Raw genomic sequence first — 20,245 nt, 5'->3', positions numbered from 1 at the left:
TCAAATGGAGAGCTTCAGAAATGTTACCCTGAGTTACAATCTGCTAATATGAGGCCAACTAACATATGTTTAAATACTTGATATGGCCTAGAATTGTGAGTCTGCTTTGTGTTTGAAGTGAAAGAAACGGTATTAACTCCATCAGTGAGGTAAAATTTGTGGAATTCTGAGTGATGCAGGATTTAGAGCAGTTAATTCTTTTTTGTTTTGAGTTTGGAGTGGGGGGAAATTGAAAACATGCCTTTTAGTGCCCTTTACGGATCGAACATAATTTTGTTTAGGAACATGATGGAACATATATTAGCAACATAAGATCACCTAATTTACTTACAACATTGAATAAGGAAGACTAGCTAACCCTTCCGAACATTTTCCATCTGCCAAACACTGCACTGCAAAGTGCTTTACTGCATTCTATCATTTAATTCCAACAATAGCCATAGTAGATTTTTATCTGCATCTTATAGAAGAGAAAACTGAGCCTGAGAAGCCATCAAGAAACTTGTTATAAGCTCATTTGGCTAGTTAGTCTCTGTCTGATTCTCAAACCTACACATATTACTTACTATACTCTTCTTCCCTTTGTTCAATTTATTCCATTTTAAAGTAATTTTTATTCAATATAAATCAATCAAGTAATTTATAGATGTCATAATTCAAATTAAACTGCATGCTCCTAAAATTAAGGACATTAGTATGATTTTTATGAGTTTCAAAAATTACAAGCATTTAAACAAAATTTGTCCACCAAAACACAGTTCCGTATCTTCTGGGCTTTTTTCCATAGTGTCATCAACATATAAAATACTCCTATTAACTGAAGGGAAGACTCAATCTTATTGAATAAGATTTTTGCTTCAAAAGTTTAATCAGTTCCACTTTCTAAGTTGTCACTGGTCATTTGTGTTTTTTAATAATCTCCATGGATCTCAGAAAACCAAAAACAATTGCTATTGTTTTATAATGGTTTATTTCCATTAACCATGTGCCACACAGACAACTTTCTGTCACATGCTGCAGAAGATGGAAGAACGTGGCACAGGGCTGCAGTGCCGGGAATGGGATGCGGTGACATTGCAAGGCTTTGCTTGGCACATCCGGAGCTACTGTTTGCTGTGTTCTGCAGCATCTGTGAAATTCCAGCAATAGGCTTTAAGCCCCTGACTTGTTTTGTAATGTGTTTTTATACATTTTGCAGTGCTAGCATTCACTTTAATTTCTGTCTTTGAATCTTCCACCCAAGATATAGAAATCTATGTCTATTACTTGTTTTAATTTTGCATTCTTTTATTTGACTTTTTATGTTACTGTACCAAACATTTATTACATCAAAATTAAGTCAACCCATGTAGATGTCGAAACCAGAAGAAATAAGCAATAGTCAGGGAAATGTCATAAATAGAGGATGGGTGAATAACAGATGAGAGGTTGAGGCAGTCAAAACAAAGGTTAAGGACTATGGCTACCTGAGAGAGGGATATTTAAAAGTTGAGATGCGGCCGGGCAAAGTGGTTCACGCCTGTAATCCCAGCACTTTGGGAGGCTGAGGCAGAAGGATTGCTTGAGCCCAGGAGTTTGAGATCAGCCTGGGCAACAAAATTAGACTCTGTCTCTATAAAAAATAAAATAACTAGCCAGGCGTGGGTGGTACAAGCCTATAGTCGCAGCTACTCTGGAGGCTGAGGTGGGAGGATTGCTTGAGCCCTGTTGGCTGAGGCTGCAGTGAGCTCACTGCATTCCATCCTGGGTGACAGAGCTAGATTCTGTCTCAAAAAATAAAAATAGAAAGTTGTGATAGCGACTGGGAGATCAGAATTGGAACCCAAAGCTCAGGTAATTGGAATGAGAGAAGTACAAGACCCAGGTGAAATGGTAAGTCAGTAAATGTATCATCAGTTTGAACACTGACATGAACTTGATTTTCAGGGAAAGATTACTTCAGCATGGAGGATAATGTGGAAAGATTTTAGCCTGTAACTGACAAAGCAGGAATCCAAACTCAAGTCTAATCCTGAAGCCGATAGTCTGTATCGTGCTTCCTTTGAGGCAAGGAATGAACAAACTGGCAAGGCCAGAGTCAAGGTCACACACAGGCAAGTGAAAGAATGAAAAATTAGGTACATTGTAGAGTGACTTAAAAGGTTTCCTTTAGTCCAGAATTTCATGTTGTAAGTGATAAAGAGCCTTTATAGGTTTTGTGGAATATTGGGAAAAGGTAGAGTTACAGGATGAATGAAGTAACGTGTAGGAGAGGAAATGGTGAGACCATTAACTAATTAAATGGATGACAGTCTCATGAAGAACCGACTTCTTTGTTCCTTTTTTTTTATCTTATACACACCGCCACTGCCTTCTACTGTAAATAATGCTCTGTGTGCTGTGCCTCCTCGTGTTACCTGTGAGCTCCTTCAGGGAAGCACTCGTGCATCCTTGCCTCCCCTTAGAGGTGGCAGAGTGCTTTGTCTGTGCAGTGAGTGACTAGTCATAAATCATGAATATACTGAGATTAGCTTCCCTGGTATGGTGATTCCTTTTTTGTTTCAATTTTTTTTGTTTCAATTTTAAAGTAATTTTTATTCAATAAAAACCAAGTAACTTGCATATGTCATAATTCATATTAAGCTGCATGCTACTAAAATTTAGGACATTAGTATCATTTTATGAGTTTCAGAAATTACAAGCATTTAAACAAAACTTAAAAACCAAAACACAGTTTTTGTATCTTCTGGGCTTTCTTCCGTAGTGTCCTCAACATATAAAATATTTGTATTAACTAAGGGGAAATAATTCTCCATCTCATTGACTACAATTTTTGCTTCAAAAGTTTAATTAGTCCCACTTTCTAAGCTGTCGCTAATCACTTGTATTTTTTAATAATCTCCATGGATTCAGAAAACCAAAAACAACTGGTTTGTCTCTTTCTGCTAAACACATGCCAAACATATCCCAGGCTGAAGTGCCGGGGTGCCGTCATAGCCCACTGCAGCCTCCAATTCCTGGGCTCAAGCGATCCTCCCACCTCAGCCTCCTTAGTAGCTGGGACTATAGACTCACTCCACCATGCCCAGCTAATATCTTTATTTTTTGTAGAGACGAGGTCTTGCTATGTTGCCCAGGCTAATCTCAAACTCCTGAGCTCAAGTGATCCTCCTGCCTTGGCCTCCCAAAGTGCTGGGATTACAGGCATAAGCCATTACACTTGTCCCCTGATATGGTGGTCTTGAAGCCAAGATCAAAACTCTGATAGCTAAAGAGTTGGAAGGAGTGCTCTAAGCAGAGGGAACTATGTATGCAAAGACCTTGTATGGGAGCAGCAAGGCAAAATGCAGGACTAAAGTCCGAAATGTCTGAAGCAGCAGGGGTGAATGGGCACTTGGATCAAGGGGCCAGTCCATGCAGGCCCTTGCTGGCCGTGTTTGTCTTCATCCTAAGAGCACTGTGAATCCATCAAAAGGCTTTAAGCAAGGGTTAATGCAATGAAGCTTGTGTTTTGAGAAGGTCACTTTGCTGACCTGATTGTAAAGGGAACCAGAGTGGGTGTGACTAGGTTAAGAGCATTCCATATCACAGATGGTAGCTTAGAATATGGTGGTGACTTGGGGTAGAGAGAAGTGGATTATTGTTTTTCTAGGTAAAACATTAGGATTTGGTGATAGTTTGGATTGAGGCAAAGGGCAGGGAAAAGGGGGCTAAGAATGACTCCTAGGTTTCCAGTTGGAAATGGAATGGATAGTGATGACATTCTTTGAGCTGGAGAACACTGGAAAAGAACTAAACTGGTTTGGTAGTGGGAAGACCATGAGTTGGATAGGGACATAAGAACCTGAAAATACCCTTGAGATCTCCAAAAAGATGTCAGGGAGGTAGTTGGACTAATGGAAATGGAGCTCAGAGGAAACTAAAGAAAGGTAAATTTGTTTTTGTTTTGTTTTGTTTTTGAGACTGAGTCTCACTCTGTTGCCCAGGCTGGAGTTCAATGGCACGATCTTGGCTCACTGCAGCCTCCACCTCCCAGGTCCAAGTGATTCTCCTGCCTCAGTTTCCCAGGTAGCTGAGATTACAGGCATGCACCACCACGACTGGCTAATTTTTATATTTTTAGTAAAGACAGGGTTTCACCATGTTGGCCAGGCTGGCCTCGAACTCCTGACCTCAAGTGATCCGCCTGCCTTGGCCTCCCAAAGTGCTGGGATTACAGGCATGAGCCACTGTGCCCGGCCCAAGAAAGGTAAATTTGTGCATCATTGTCACATAGATGGGAATTTTGACCCAGTGATTCGTCAGCCTGGGTAGATCCCCACAACTGGGCATATGGATCCAGTTAAATTTTCAGATGCACTCAGGACTGACATTCTCTGCTCTCACCACTTTTGTTTCATCAACATGTCTTTCTCCTCCTGCTCATGCAACCTGTTGATCTTGTCTGTTTTTTGTTTGTGTGTTTATTTGTTTTTGTTTTGTTTTAATTCCTTGTGGATACCACTTACTCTTACAAGCTTACAAGTCTCTCCAGAGGGAAAAGACTTACTGGTCTCTCCCTCTGGGTGTCTCCCAACTTATTATCTTTGACTGTGACATTTCTCCTTCCCACTGGTCTTCAGTTTTCAGTTACTACAGTTCATATTTACTTGGGTGTCTCACTATGGCTTCAAATGCAGCATGTCTCAAACCGGGCACATCTTCTTTGCAACATTTTCCCATTTCTCCTATTTTTTTCAAATCACCCAAGCTACAAACCTTGATGTCATTGTTGTTTCTTCTCTGTATTCCTTCTTACCATTACAGCTGTTAACTCCAGGGATTCATGCCCTCAAATTGGGGTATTGCAGTAAGCTGTGGCCTGGTAAGAGTATAAGCTTAGGAGTCTGACCTGGGTTCAAAACCTGGCATATCTTCTTATCTCTAAGATCTTGGACAACTTACTTAATCACCCTGACTCTGCTTTCTTATTTTGTACAATGGGCTTAAAATACTCTGGTAAATACTGTTATCGTGAATGGACCTTCATGTCTTAACCACCTCCTCTCTCTACTCTTGTTTGCTACAGATTATTCTTTTCAAAACATTGGTATTATGTAGTCTCACTTTCCTTTGTCTCTTGGTGTATTTGTTGTTGTTGTTGTTGTTGTTGTTGTTTGAGATGGAGTCTCGCTCTGTTGCCCATGTTGGAGTGCAGTGGTGCTATCTCGGCTCACTGCAACCTCCACCTCCCGGGTTCAAGTGATTCTGCTGCCTCAGCCTCCTGAGTAGCTGGGATTACAGGTGCACGCCACCACGCTTGGCTAATTTTTGTATTTTTAGTAGAGATGGGGTTTCACCACATTGGTCAGGCTGCTCTTGAACCCCTGACTTTGTGATCTGCCCGCGTTGGCCTCCCAAAGTGCTGGGATTACAGGCGTGAGCCACTGCCCCCAGCCGTGTATTTTTTAATAGTGCTTTTTACCGTAGTTATTGATGACTAAGTCTTATTTCCACTCCCAGTAAGTTCTGGGGGTCCAGGCTTTGTGTTAGTCATCATTTTCTGTTTTCTTCTCATCCGATCCTCCACCCAGGCTTAGCACAGGGTCTTATGCATCATGGATGTTTAATAAATACCCATTGAACCTCATTACAGCTTTACTCAGTTGTGTATTATGGTTTCTTGCTGAACACATTGTGTTCAGTCGTGCAATCAAGACAACATAATTGGGCCTCACATCCAGCCTGATTTCCCACTACTTTACTTTGAGAACCTACCTGAGTTAGCTGGATCTTCAGCAAGTCATTAAAGATACCATCCCTGTCTCTTTGCTCATCCCACTCTCTGGATCTGAAATGCCCCCTCACTCATCCTGCCCACTTGATTGGCTTGGTTTGGGTTCCGCCTTGTCTGTGAAGGGTGCCCTGACAGCTCCTGCCCACACTGATGTGGTTCCTCCTTTGAATTCCTGTAGCGTTTACAGTCTGAGCTGTACACCTCAGCTGTGAATCATATCAGATCTTGGCTGTAGGTGAATTTCCCCATCTGAAAAGTAGGAATAATGCCACCTGTCTCGCCAAGTTATTGTGGAGGTGGTGACATGAAACAAGTAGGAGAAAGCGCTTTGTAAACTACCAAGTGCTGTGCACATCTTTTTTATTGTTCATAAATATTCATCCTTTGAATGTTGCAATCCCCTTGAGCGCAGAGATTGTATCTAATAGCTCTTGTGTTTCTTCTAAAGCCCCTGAGCAGTGCTGGATACACAGGAAATGTTCATCAAATATTTGTTGACTGGATCACCATATTTTAAATGTGTTTTTTTTCCTTCTAGGAGCTATTCATCACTAATGAAAGTTGAAAATATGTCTTCAAATCAGGTATGTTCAAGTGGTTTGCATGAATGTTTGCCTTGAAATAATTCACTAAGGGTTTTTAATAATTGTGTTACTGGCCATTATTGCCTTACATGTTGCAAATAGCTGACCGTGATTTGGCAACCAGGACACCACTCAGGCTGGATTCTATTAGGCACTGCGCCTCCTTCCCTGTGGACTTTCTCATGTGTGTTGTTAAGTAGGTCATCTCAGGGAAAGAGATTGTCAGAGCTTGTCTACTGTGGCGTACAGGTCTATTCATTTTATATTTACAGGGCTTTATTCTTTATTTCCCCTCTTTTCTGGTTGCAGGCATGTAAAAGTGCCTTTATTAGTGTTCTTTGTCACTGTGACTGTAGAGTCCATATTATAATTGAGTGAGAACAAAATTATCACCTTCAATGAAAATAAAAGTACTTACCCTAAGATCTTATGTGACTAAGTGAAGCCTAAGTGACAAAATTGGTTGTTTTCATGTTCCTTAGGACCTGGGATAGAAACAGATGGTGACCTATGACATAGTACTGAAAGGATCTTCTTAACATCACATCTAATTATTTGATTGGAACTATGTCAGAGAATTATTGTCCTTGAGGGCTGTCTTTCCCAAAATTTATCTTGAAGTGTCTAGAGATAGCACAATTTAGCTGCTGTTGAGCAGTCTGCAGAAAATGGAAACCGGGTGGATGTATTTGGGATTTTGCATGTTTTGTAGTATAGTTTAAAAATATAGTCATCCCTCAGTATTCGTGGGGGATTGGTTCCACGACTCCCTGAAGCTACCAAAATCCTAGTATGCTTGAGTCCCTTGTGTAAAATGGAGTAGTATTTGCATATAACATATGCACATCCTCCCATATACTTTATCTCTAGATTACTTATAATACCTCATTAGTGTAAATGCTATGTAAATAGTTGTTATACTGTATTTTTTTAATTTATATTTTTTATTGTATTTTTTTAATTGTTTTTTTCCTCTAAATATTTTTGAGCTGAGGTTGGTTGAATTCACAGATAAAGAAATCAAGGGCCAACTGTAACAGAATTTAAGATCCCTTACAAGTCTTCTAGTCAAACCCCAGATTTAGTGCATGAATTAGAAGTAATAGGATTTTACATCTTGTTTATATCTACATACTCTTCTAAAAATTTGTAAGAACAACATTCTTATTCCCGTCTCTATGAAGAACTAAGTTTATGAGGCTCCTTTGTGAATCAGAGATGTTTCTTTATAATTTATTCCTGGAAAATTCCAGAATAGCATTATTAAATTAAATAGAGCTTTGAATTCAAAGTTTAGAGACTTAACTGTCATCTGCTAATCGGGGGGGATTAAAAATCCCTTGGGCAAGGGAACTTTGTCACAGTGGTTGGGTTAGATCCTAATAAAGTCATTTAACCTCTCTGAGGGAGTATTCATCATCAGCAAAATGGAGACATATTATTTCACAGGGCTGCTTCAGAATTAAAGCAAAGACACATCGATGTGAAAGTCTTCCTTGACCTACTCAGTAAATAGTCATATTTTTATACCTTATCCATATAGTCTTTGGTTGCTGTTTTTCCAGAATATCATTATGAAAAGATGAGATATGTTTAATCCTTTCTGGAAGCTAATTTTAGATTTCTTGAAACTATTGGAACAGTTTAACACTAAACAGTAGTCTTTAACATACCACAACTCAGATGTCATTGTTGTGGTTATTTTGCTTATTGAAGTTTTCTGTATTTTAGAGGCTACTTTCCACCAGAAATCTAGTCCCCATATTATTTCATGACCTTAGTCATTTCATTCTCATCATTATGGATTTTTAAAGTTTGTATGTCATTCTAGAGTTGAGAAATAAACAAATACACACACACACGCATATACATACCTACCTACCAACCTACATACATACATATACAAACACCATCTGATCAGTGACGGATGTTAAAAGTCCCAAGACTAGGAAATTGAATTTGTAGCCCAAAAGATTGCTAACATTTCTACCCTTACTCTCCCTCTGTTGCTTGCAACCCCTGTTCCTGAGCTCCAAGTATGAATCAAGTTCAAGATTCCAAGGAAGTTTTGCACTGGGTGTTTTTATTCTCTCTTTCAGTGAAAATGTTTTTATAGTTTTTCTCCATACTTTAAAAGAATAGACTAATTCTCCTTGTAACCATCTTCTGTTAAGGGATACAGATGTTTGTGTTTTGTTTTGTTTTGTTTTGTTTCCATAAGTTATTGGGGTACAGATGGTATTTCGCTACATGAGTAACTTCTTTAGTGAGACTTTGGTGCATCCATCACCCAAGCAGTATACACTGCACCATATTTGTAGTCTTTTATCCCTCACCCCCCTCCCACTCTTCCCCCTAAGTCCCCAAAGTCCACTATATCATTCTTATGCCTTTGCATCCTCATAGCTTAGCTCCCACATATCAGTGAGAATGTACAATGTTTGGTTTTCCATTCCTGAGTTACTGCACTTAGAATAATAGTCTCCAGTCTCATCCAGGTCACTGCAAATGCTGTTAATATATTCCTTTTTATGGCTGCATAGTATTCCTTTGTATATATATATATCTATATATAGATATCTATATATAGATATATCGATATATCTATATATATAGATATATATATAGATATATATATATACCACAGTTTCTTTATCCACTCGTTGACTGATGGGCATTTGGGTTTGTCCCACGATTTTGCAATGGTGAATTGTGCCACTATAAACGTGTGTGCAAGTATCTTTTTTGAATAATGACTTCTTTTCCTCTGGGTAGATACCCAGTAGTGGGATTGCTGGATCAAATGGTAGTTCTACTTTAGTTCTTTAAGAAATCTCCATGCTGTTTTCCATAATGGCTGTACTAGTTTACATTCCCACCAGCAGTGAAGAAGTGTAACCGATACAGATGGTTTATGATCCAATTTAGAACGTGATCAGTTGATTTTTCAGTTAAAGGCAAGTGTTTATATAATATAGGACTTAAGTTTTAATTTAGCATATACAGGTTCATCAAGAAGAATAATTACTGTAATTCCAAAACATAGCCCCAGACAAGTGGGGACTCTGCACATCTAACTCACAGCCTTTATAGGGAATGGCTTACTTTCCTTGATAACAACCCAGACTGTCTTACTGAGTTGTTCATCTTCAGTGTTTGGGATCTAAAGCTGGCATCTGAAGATACTAAATGACTCTTTCAAACATTGCTACTGTTTTTATTTCAGCTTAAGACTCTAGGGCAATCATAGTCTTGGCGCCTGGATATAACACAATCATTAGTCTGCTCTTTCTACAATTATCGAAGGCATTTCTACCGTGGCTTCAGTACATCGTGCTAATGGAAGAGAAGCACAGAGAAAACCACTAAGTGAAGTTGGAGCTAAAACCAGACTTCACAGGAACCAATGTTTTCTACCCATATTGTATTTCTCTACCATCTTTAATAAGGGCCATGTAGATAAGCCTTAGTCTGATCCCTTTCTCTAACAATGCTGGTGTCAAGCAATGGGAAAGAGAAAGAAGATAAAACAAGTGCAGTGTTCAGGTTGTGACATTGGCAAGCAAATCAGAATGCACACTCTTAGTGAATGTTGTCCAAAAAGGAGTCAGGGCTCTACCTTTGTGTGTGGGCTTCAGGACTTGCTCGTAAGCCACACAGTAAAATCAGTCCCTTTGTGCTGTACACCATTATGCAGGTTTTTTAAATTAAAAAATGTGGCAAACCAACTAAGTTGGTAAACTAGCCTATATTTGACTTCCTAATGGCCTTTCCTATTAAAAAAGAAGAAGAGATCAAAGCCATGTTGTGAAGTCACAAATCTGTGACAATGTTGAGGCTCAAATTAGTGGAACTTAAGCCAGAAACAGTTTGCATATTGGCAGAATTGTTGACACGAGGACATTGAGGCAGCATTCGCTTGGTACATTTGTTGAAGGATCTGCCATGTTTTCTTACAGTCACATTTGTTTTGCACTATACTAGGTCAGGTGGGACTTACTTCATTATTTAGAGATCAGTGGTCACTTATTGCTGTGTATCAGGCCATGTAATGACACCTCGCAAAATATAGCTGTTAATTCACCTATCTCAGGAAACTGACAACTTAAGGTGGAGAAATGATGAGTAAATTTAGTTATTTTGCTTTCTGAACTCAGTGACTGAGATGAGAAGGCAGCTCACTAATTAAGATAATTATAAATTTTAAATATTGAATTATTTTCAAGGCTTTTATGGTCTCTTTTTTTGTTTCCTACAGGATGGCAATGATTCAGATGAATTCATGTAAAAGGAGAAAAGGAGAAAAGGACCTTTGAAAGATGTGAGTGTAGAGACAGTTGCAGACCTTTTGGTTTCATCTGTGTTCTGAAGTATAAAATACAACCAAAATTCTACCTTCATCTTACCCAGAAATTATTGATTTTCGAGTTTTAAAAAAAATTGTACCTTTTTTGCTGACAGAAAAGGATCAGATATGTATAAAATAGTTGAACTTGACAGCATATAACTTAAAGGGAAAATGTTTTTGCCAGAACATGTCTCGGTACCTTGTGAAAGCAGGCTGCCCTTGTTCTTGAGATAGACTTTAACATGAACCAGCTCTGAAAAGTACTTCTGCTGCTCTGGTCTATCCCTGGAAACAGATGTCTTGAAACACTTTTCATATTCTTAAAATAATCTTCACTTCTGTTAAGAAGAACATGTTGGTGGGTAATTATGCGAATGTTTCCCTGTCCCTGATTTCCTGATTAGAAAAAAGGGCGTATGGGTTTTGAAAAAGATTTTTCAGAAGATTGTCAGCTTCAGTATTCACGTTCCATGGTGTCATCTGGGTCTGTTAGTGTAGTGACCCTCAGCGCGGTCTGTCCCAGCGTTTACGTCCTTGCTTCCTCTGAGCAGGGGCCTCCATCTTAGTATCATCATATTTAAAGAAATTGATGGTGTTCATCAAGGTGGGGCCTGTGGTAGTTGTTGCCTGAGCACCAGGTAACCCAAGCCACCTATGTGACAACTTCTGGGCCCAGGAGTAGTTTCTCAGCATTGAGGGTAAAATAGGATGGAGTGCTCTGTTGATCATTTGGGAGATGTAGGTTACCTGATTTGTGCCTTGGGATGCAGCATGAAGCAGAAGTCCATATTGCAATTATGATTTTAGAAGGAACTAAGCGTTTTACTCACACCCACAGCAGCAAGAATGACCTCCTGCAGCAGATATTCCACCTGTAATAGCACTTTGGAACTGTGGGCAAAACCAAAAGGCTAGTGTTTCCATTTATTCCACGTTGGTGTATGGGGTTGAACTGGAAAATCCCCTGAGGCAAAACTCACAGGCCAAATTTTGAGAGGGTATGGAAAATGACTTTGGAGATGAGTGGTTTTGTGTATGTGTCTGATGATATTCAGTCTGATGTTCTGCAATTTAAAAAGTTATAATAAAGTATCATTTTTTTATCTGGAAGGACATTGATATATGAATTCTTAGAATTTGCTATAAAAACGGTAGCCCCCATTTCACAAGCTGGTTTTCAGGGTGATCTTGCTCTAAAAAACCTCATTCATCATGGTCTCAGTCTGACAGGTTCTGCAGGGGGCTATCATCTTTCTCCTCCTCTGCTAAATGCCTCTTTCTTCCAGCTGCTCGCTGGGTCAAAGGGATGTCCTTTCTTAGATTGATTGACTGTGAATTCGTAGCTGTGCTCCTTCCATACTTCCAAGGAGTCCGGCTTCTACAGAATTCCTCTGTACCTCACACTGCAACACATGTAGATAGCGCTTTTGAAGAATACATATATTTTTACTATAGTATGAGAGGTCCTGGGGCTCAAACTTTAAACATTTCCTAACTCTCAGCTTACACTGGTTTAAAATGTCCAGGTCTCTCTGCTGAATTCTCTTGTTGAATTCATAGCTCTCCAACCTCCCCTGTGTTGATTCCTATGCCCCTACCCCGCAGCCTCTGTGTTTTATTTTTTTCCCCATCTCTGTTGGTCCCAGGGAAAGCAAGGAAATTTTCTTTTGAGGACTTATAGGTTGATTGCCCACAGGTCAAACTGTTGGCATTGAACTCCTCTCATTTCTTGCCATTGGATTTTCCCTAAACGTTGGATAGGAGAATTCGAAATTGTTGCTATTTTTGTGAGCTGTGCCCTTGATCAAATCTGTCCTGTGGGTCTGAGTCACTTTGCCAACACCGTCTTCAGTTTCAACACTGATCAGCATGCAGGCGAGGGGCATGTTTAATTTACTTCACTAACTGCTATATTCTATAGCTTTAGACTTCATATTTCTTATCCACCTTTGTCTAGGCTCACGATCTTTGGGCAAGGGAGCTTTGTCACCGTGGTTGGGCTAGAACAAATATTGAGAAGTTTACCAACACAGATGTTGAGAAGTTTATTGAAAGTCACTGACATTAGCAGAATAAATGATGGACATTAGTTGAACCCCTTCAGTGTCTATGTGTTTTGTTGTATTGTCTTTAACTCGTTCTTGAAGCATAGATGTCAGCGAGCCTTTCAGCTATTCAGTGCCAGTGGTTTTCCCCACTCAGGAAAGATGGTGTGAGCCATACACACAGCAGGATTAGACGGGGAGAGTTTCAGCTGCAGCTTCTGGTTTAAGACCAAAGCCCTTCCTCCCACAGCTGCATCTGTCTGAGAGGGGAAGCTCTTGTTTTCCAAGCTGGAACCGTTTATGAGGAAAACTGAGCAGGGTGGCAAAATGGAAAAGGAACAATTTTCTGGTTTTTCCTACCCGTGATATTGAGGCCTGCTTTTTCTTTGATTTGAGGTACAGCATGTAAATAACAAATTTCCATATTCAAAATGATCATATTAGAGTGACTGAGTGACCTTTTGAATTTAAAGCAGACTAAAATCTGACCAGACCACAATGAAAAGTATAAAATTAGCAACTTAAATTCCAAGATAAATTTCAGCTTTGACCCACCTAACTCCAGTGAATAGGTGGCAGCTCAGAAACAAGGACGGCACTGCTGCTGCCAGAGCAAGCTCACATCCAGCTGGCACTTCGTGAGAGCTCCTTCCTGCCAGGCACGTGTGAGTTCAGCGTGGGCAAGAGACTTTTATGCACATTCTGTCATTCAAAAGGGAAATGATGCCAACCCCAGACGCAGCATGTCCTGAATGAATGATCTGTAAAATACAATAATAAAAGCTTATAGTTTGAGTAGAACTGTGTGTGTGTGAGAGATTTCACTTCTTATTTTCTCCTGCAAGTTCCAGTCTCACTGATGGGATGTGCCTGCTTATTTTAGGCAAGTGGGGAGACGGAGGTACTTGCTCCCCATGTGATGATGCCCTTCACCCAGTCACAGCAGGAGGAGAGGAGCAAATCCTAGTAAAGGGAAGGTCGCCCAAGAATTCCAGGAAGAGGATTGAAGAACCCAGAGCTGAAAGGCCACAATATTTGAACACTAGCACTTGGAGTTTACAGCTTGACCCTCTGCTCTCCCAAAATTCCTGGGGGTCTGCCTGAAATTTTGGCCAAGGCAAGCCTGCAAATGTGAAGACTTCCTGGGCGGTTTCATGGATGACTGTAGGGCTATGGATTGTGTTCTGTTGATAGATTTTCACCTCTTTTATGATAGAGTTTACACTATTGTGAGAATGCTTGCAGGGAGGTTTTAGGCTCAGAGGAGCCACACAAACATGTAAGTTTTTCTCCCAGCTGTAAAAGCATATTTGAATTCTTAAATGTTTACCAGAGCACATTTGGTTTACATTTCTAGCCAGGGCAATACCTGCATCCATTGGTTTTAACTCCCTTAGCTGCTAGCGTTCTGGGGTTTAAATGTTTAAGTAAATTGGTCTGTATAGGGAATGTAATTTGAAACCAGAATTTTTATACAGAAAAATTTAGAGATGTGTGTATATACTAGGTGACTTAGCAGTGCAGTGAAAATACAAATACCTACCCAATGCCATCTTTTAACCCAGGTTTATCATTAGATTATACATACCTCTTTTTCTGTCTTAAATTGATTGCTTAGTTTCTGTCTTAAATTGATTGCTTAGACAAAACTAATGGAATCTTTATGATTTCATTATTGCGTCAATTTTTGGAGGGGCTGTGAGCTTTCTACCTTAGTGGTGTGACTATAGGTCTACACCATAGCCAGATGAAACAAGAAACTGGTCTCTGCCCTTGGCATGTGCTGAGTGGCACCGACCTGGCAAGGAATGGCGGCCAGAGGAAATTATTGCTCACTCTAGAAATCCATGTAGCTTTTCTAGTTCTCAAGCCTGGTGAGTGGGTGTCAATATTTAAAGCTGAAAAAAAAAAAACAAGAAATTCTCCAAAGTCAGTGTTGTGTTTTGTTCCAACATCAATCCCATCTTGTAACCACTGCAGTGAAAATATAAGACAAACAGCCTGACATTTCACATCCTGCCTGGATGAGGCCTTAGCTGCCTGGGCTCCTGCTGGTGTTTTGGTTTCTGCATCAGCAGTTTGCTTTCCATAGACAAGGCTAACATTTGCTTATGATTTCAGAAGAGAACCGGGATCTTTCAGGTGGTAAAGGCTGATCTGTCAGACTTGAAGCTTTTTGACCCTTGGCGAAGACACAATGCAGGGTCAGCAGATGAAAACCACAGACTGAAAAAGAGAAAATATTCGGGGCACCGTGCAGTGCCCTGGAACCAGCCTAGCCTTGCCAGAATCGTCTTCCACTGTGAAGCCCTGGTCTTCATGTAATATCCCTTCCAAACTCTGAAGTTCGTATTTTATTTTATGTACTCTGCATCAGTGAGGCTTACATAATATTTCAAAACTGGAATTGCTTTTAGGAGAGTCTTTGGAATCAGTTGGAAGGTCTGAAATAGACAAAGCTTAAATCTGCTTCCCAAACAGCATTTTTTTTTTTTTTTTTTTTGAGACAGAGTCTCACTCTGTTGCCCAGGCTGGAGTGCAATGGCAAGATCTTGGCTCACTGCAACCTCCACCTCCGAGGCAATTCTCCTGCCTCAGCCTCCTGAGTAGCTGGGACTACAGGCACGCACCATCACGCCTGGCTAATTTTTTTATTTTTAGTACAGACGGGGTTTTGCCATGTTGGCCGGGCTGGTCTCAAACTCCTGACCTCAGGTGATCCACCTGCCTACATCAACAGCTGAGGCAGAAGAGTGCAGTGGCTCAATCCTGTAATCCCAACACTGGGAGGCCGAGGTCGGAGGATTACATGAACGCAGGAGTTCAAGCCCAGCTTGGGCAAGAACCGAGACCCTCTCTACAAAATAATAATAATAATATAAAAATTAGCTAGCCATTCCTATAGTCCTAGCTACTCAGGAGGCCAAGGCGGGAGGATTGCTTGAGCCCAGGAGTCTGATTCTGCAGTGAGCTGTGATAGCACCACTGCACTCCAGCCTGGGGGACAGGGAGACCCTGTCTCTATTTAAAAAAAAAAAGAAAAAAAAGATAAAAGCAGGTAAACAAAACACACAAATCTCCCCTCATTTTAGCTGCTGCCTCCTCCCTGCAGGCCCTCTGTTAATGCCCCCAAAGTCCAGGAGGTCGTGGAGGAGTGGCCCCCCCAGGATCTCCTGGGCTTTGGGGATCAGGAAGAATTTTTCCTTTCTGAAAAATAATTAATTTTTAAAAAATTTACAGGCGTAGGTACTCATGGTGCAGAATCAAAAGGTATAAACAGGTGTAGGGTGAAAGTGTTTCCAGTTCCCCTGCTTGGGGCCAATCAGCGTTACGTTTTTAAAAATCAAAGGCAGCCAGGGGCAGTGGACTCATGCCTGTAATCCCAGCACTTTGGGAGGCCAAGAGGGACGGATTGCTTAAGTCCAGGAATTCAAGACCAGCCTGGGCAGCATGGCAAAACCCCATCTCTACAAAAAATACAACAATAAAAAAAGTCCAGGGTGTTGGCAGTCGCCTTATAGTCCCACCTACGCAGGAGGCTGAGGAGGGAGGATTGCTCGAGCCTGGAGGTCAAGGCTGCAGTGAGCCGTTACCTCACCACTGCACTCCAGCCTGAGCCTGAGTGAGAACCGATTAAAAAAAAAAAAAAAAAAATCAAAGGCAGAAGCTCTTGTTCTGGACTCAGCTGAGCTTGGGGATTCTGCCTGCTTCTAGGCCTGGCGGAAGCAGTGGCTCAGCTACAGGGAAGGGAGAGGGGCTTCTCTCTGCCATTGCATGCTGGGGCTTGTAATCCAAGAGAGAATACCGCATTCCCACACCATGGGGCTGAGGGGAAGATAATGAGTCGAGAAATGAAGAGGAACAAGAAGATTAGGAGCTACTTGGTGTCCCTACCCTTGAGCGGGCCTCTATTTGGACACAGAGTTACAGGATGAATGGTTTCTTAATCTCCTCTGATCCAGTTAAAATCTGAGCTCCATGTAGAATGACCCAAAGAAGAAAGCCGTTTGCTTTCATCCCTGTGCTTGAGGGTGGGGCAGAAGTGGGAGTGTCTGCAGGTGCAAGAGGATGGGAACAGGACTGGCCCCAGGCACCTCCAGCACCCCTTTGATCCTCTCCCCACGCCCAGCCTGCCAGAGCTTCCCAGGGCCCTGGCACCTCCTTATCCCATCAGAAAGGATGGGAGAAGAGCTCTTGTGTGGGTGACGATATTTAATGCACTGTCTACTGAAGGAAAGGGGACACACACCATTTCCACTCCTAGACTTTACCTTCCGTGGTGTGCATTTAGGATATAGCTCTGCTCTTTTTATTTATTGTTTATATTTTTAATTTTTTAATTTTTTTTAATTGGAGATGGAGTCTTGCTCTGTCATGGGCTGGAGAGCAGTGGCATCTCAGCTCACTGTAACCTCCGCCTCCTGGGTTCACGCGATTCTCCTGCCTCAGGCTCCCGAGTAGTTGGGACTACAGGCACCCACCACCACGTCTGGCTAATTTTTGTGTTTTTAGTAGAGACAGGGTTTCACCACGTTGGCCAGGCTGGTCTCGAACTCCTGAGCTCAGGCAATCCGCCCGCCTCGGCCTCCCAAAGTGCTGGGATTACAGGGGTGAGCCAACGTGCCCGGCCTCTGCTCCTTTTCTATGTGACTTTAGATGCATGACTTGTCCTCCCCGGGCCTCCATTTGCCCACTGGGAGATGAGGAATAGAGCTAGAGCAGGACTGTACATTCTGGTGCTGCAGGGGCAGGTAACACCTGTGGGAAGGTGAGGAAAGTGGCTCACATCCTGTGAGCTGTGGGGGCTGTGAGGAGCCAGAGAGCACATAGCTCTTCCTTTAGGGCAGCTGCTTCAGTTATAAAATGCCCCCTTATAAAATGGAGTGTTATAAGGGAAGTAAATGAGTAAAGTGCATTGAAAGAGCTGAACATGGTAGGACCGAGAAAAGGAAGTTGCTTGTTTCTCCCACTTTCTTCAACAATGCTCTGAATTCTCTTCCCCGCCCTTAGATGCCATCTTGGATGAACAGATCAGATTCCATGATTTCCTGATCTCTTTCCAATATAGAAATTGTTATATATATTTGAGACAGGGTCTTGCTCTGTTGCCTAGGCTGGAGTGCAATGGTGCAATCACAGCTCACTGCAGCCTTAACCTTCTAGACTCAAAATCCTCCTGCTTCAAGCTCTCAAATACCTGGGACTAAAGGCGCATGTCACCACACCTTTACTAACCACCTTTACTAACCAGTTAACTAAACAGCACGCCCAGCTAAGTTTTTAGTTTTATGTACAGTGGGGCCCCCTCCATGTTGCCCCAGCTGGCCTCGAACTCCTGGGCTCAAGTAATTCTCCCACCTCGGCCTCCCAAAGTGCTGGGATTACAGGCATGAGCCATCCCGCCCAGCCAAGAACTGTTCTGTTTTACAATGACAATTTCCCTTTAGATATGAAAAATTCTTCTCATTTAAATCAGAACTTCAATCTCACATATAATTGAGAACTTCAGCTCACCTCCTGGTTCACATCTGATACTTCACCCTGCCTCTTCCAGGATGCCCCATGGTCCCCCTCTTCCCCGGCGACGGCCCCTCCAGAATGGGGGTGGAGGCTGGAGAAGGTGGGTTTAGGGAGGATTAGCCACTGGATCCTCTAGGACAGGGGCAGAGGGCAGGAGTCAGAGAAAAAGAGGAGAGTCTTTCATGGCAGGCACTCTTATAACCTGGCTGTTGGCTGCCCCACTGCAGCAGAGGCCCCAGGGCTGGTTCTTTTCCACCCATTGTGGGTTCTTCAGGCTGGCTGTAAGGATTGTCAGTGCCATAGTTGTCTGATCCTGGAATGCGCTTCCCAACTGGGTCTTTACAATCTCACACCCTTCCCCAGTCACAAAGGTCACACCTGCAGCCACCTCTGAGACTTGAGTCCACTTCGCCGGCAGCCCTCGTCGGTGAAGTCTCAACAATTTAGCTCTCACCTGGAACCCAGCTTTCTGCTATTGCTTCCCTGTGATCGAGGGAAACCACTTGCTAAATGAGGCAAGTCCAGTTTGGCTAGCTGCTACCACTGTCTCCCCATCCTGCTGTTGTGGGTAGCTCTAGCTTGTGTCCTGCCTTAAGAATTATCCAGGTGAGAAGCAGGATCTGTCCAACCCCTGGCCCATCTCCAAGTTCCAGAAGGCTCCGCATTTAGCTTGGTGTAGTAGGATTGGAAGAGTGGAGCTCTCCCTTCCTGGGCCCGTGGATTCCCTTAGGTGCAGTCCTTTACATTGTCATTTCTTATAGAGCTGTTGGGGTGAATGGTTTGGCTCTCTTTCCGTATATCATGCATTGTGTGTCTAACAACCAGAATCCCTTCTTGCTCCCTGCTTTGAGACTTCATGAATACCCAGTAACATAACATTACAAATCTAGATTTTTTAGGTAAAGTTTCCAAATTTTTATATATTGACTCAAAATTATATAATATTGTGTGGGCCAAACAAGGTTTGTCTGTGGGCTGCCCATTGCCCAGGAGCTATCAGTTTTTAAGGGCTCTGGAGAGCTCTGGCTCTGAGCCCAGTTTAGAAAGAGCTCTGGGTCTCCTCCATTCCTCATGATCTGTGAATTTCTGATTTTCCTGGATTTAGTATGAGCCACTGGAAGGAACTCTAGGTGACAGAGTGTTATCCAGTGTGGATACCACCAGTGTCCTAGAGAAAGAAGAGATGCAGTGGAGGACCAGCAGGTGGCAGGAGAGAGTAAACCCTGGTCTCAGCGCCCATCACGCGGAAGTTCAGCGGTCCTTGAGAAGGCTGGACACAGGAAGTGCTGCACCTCACAAAAAGCTGTGCTTCCAGGGGGGTTTCAAAGCTCTTTGCCTTCGAAATCTTAGAAATGTGGGCGGAAGGTGCCTGAATCTTCTTCTAAACCAATACTACTTGTTGATCTCAGAGGCAAACTGAGCCAGGTGCTGTGGCTCACACCTGTAATCCCAGCTACTTGGGAGACTCAGGTAGGAGGATCATTTGAGCCCAGGAGTTCGAGACCAGCCTGGGCAACATAGGGAGAGCCCATTTCATTTTAAAATAAATGCTGTCGGCTGGGCGCGGTGGCTTACGCCTGTAATCACAGCACTTTGAGATGCCGAGGTGGGTGCGGATCACTGCAGGTCAGGAGTTCAAGACCAGCCTGACCAACATGGTGAAACCTCATCTCTACTAAAAATACAAAAATTAGCCAGGTGTGGTGGCACACACCTGTAATCCCAGCTGAGGCAGGAGAATTGCTTGAACCTGGGAGGCAGAGGTTGCAGTGAGCCGAGATCACACCTCTGCACTCCAGCCTGGGTGACAGAGCGAGACTGCATCTCAAAAAATAAATAAATAAATAAATACTGTCAAAGCATAATGCTTATATTTAAAATCAAATCTCTTTGGTTTCAGAATAAACTGTTTTTATTTTTTATTTTTTTTGAGACGGAGTTTTGCTCTTATTGCCCAGGCTAGAGTGCAGTGGCACAATCTCAGCTCACTGCA

General features: G+C 42.2%; 1 protein-coding gene across 5 annotated transcripts in view; it reads left to right on the top strand.

The window, feature by feature from the left end:
• CCDC25 (coiled-coil domain containing 25) overlaps positions 1-13,533 on the top strand; it is a 40,373-nt gene extending 26,840 nt beyond the window's left edge. For 4 of the 5 annotated variants that reach the window (XM_055295807.2, XM_055295808.2, XM_055295809.2 and 1 more), the window contains 2 exons: positions 6,294-6,339; positions 10,598-11,797. In XM_055295807.2, the coding sequence (XP_055151782.1) occupies positions 6,294-6,339; positions 10,598-10,627 (76 nt within the window). In that variant the 3' untranslated portion in view covers positions 10,628-11,797. Of the gene's footprint in view, positions 1-6,293; positions 6,340-10,597; positions 11,798-13,297 lie in introns of those variants that run through there. The other variant, XM_063610886.1, reaches the window with a different exon arrangement.
• Positions 13,534-20,245: the final 6,712 nt, after the last annotated feature.

Source organism: Symphalangus syndactylus, chromosome 10 (assembly GCF_028878055.3).
Source record: "Symphalangus syndactylus isolate Jambi chromosome 10, NHGRI_mSymSyn1-v2.1_pri, whole genome shotgun sequence".
NCBI lineage: Eukaryota > Metazoa > Chordata > Mammalia > Primates > Hylobatidae > Symphalangus > Symphalangus syndactylus.
Note: the sequence above shows the minus strand (reverse complement) of the source record. Positions and strands in the feature narration are given on the sequence as shown.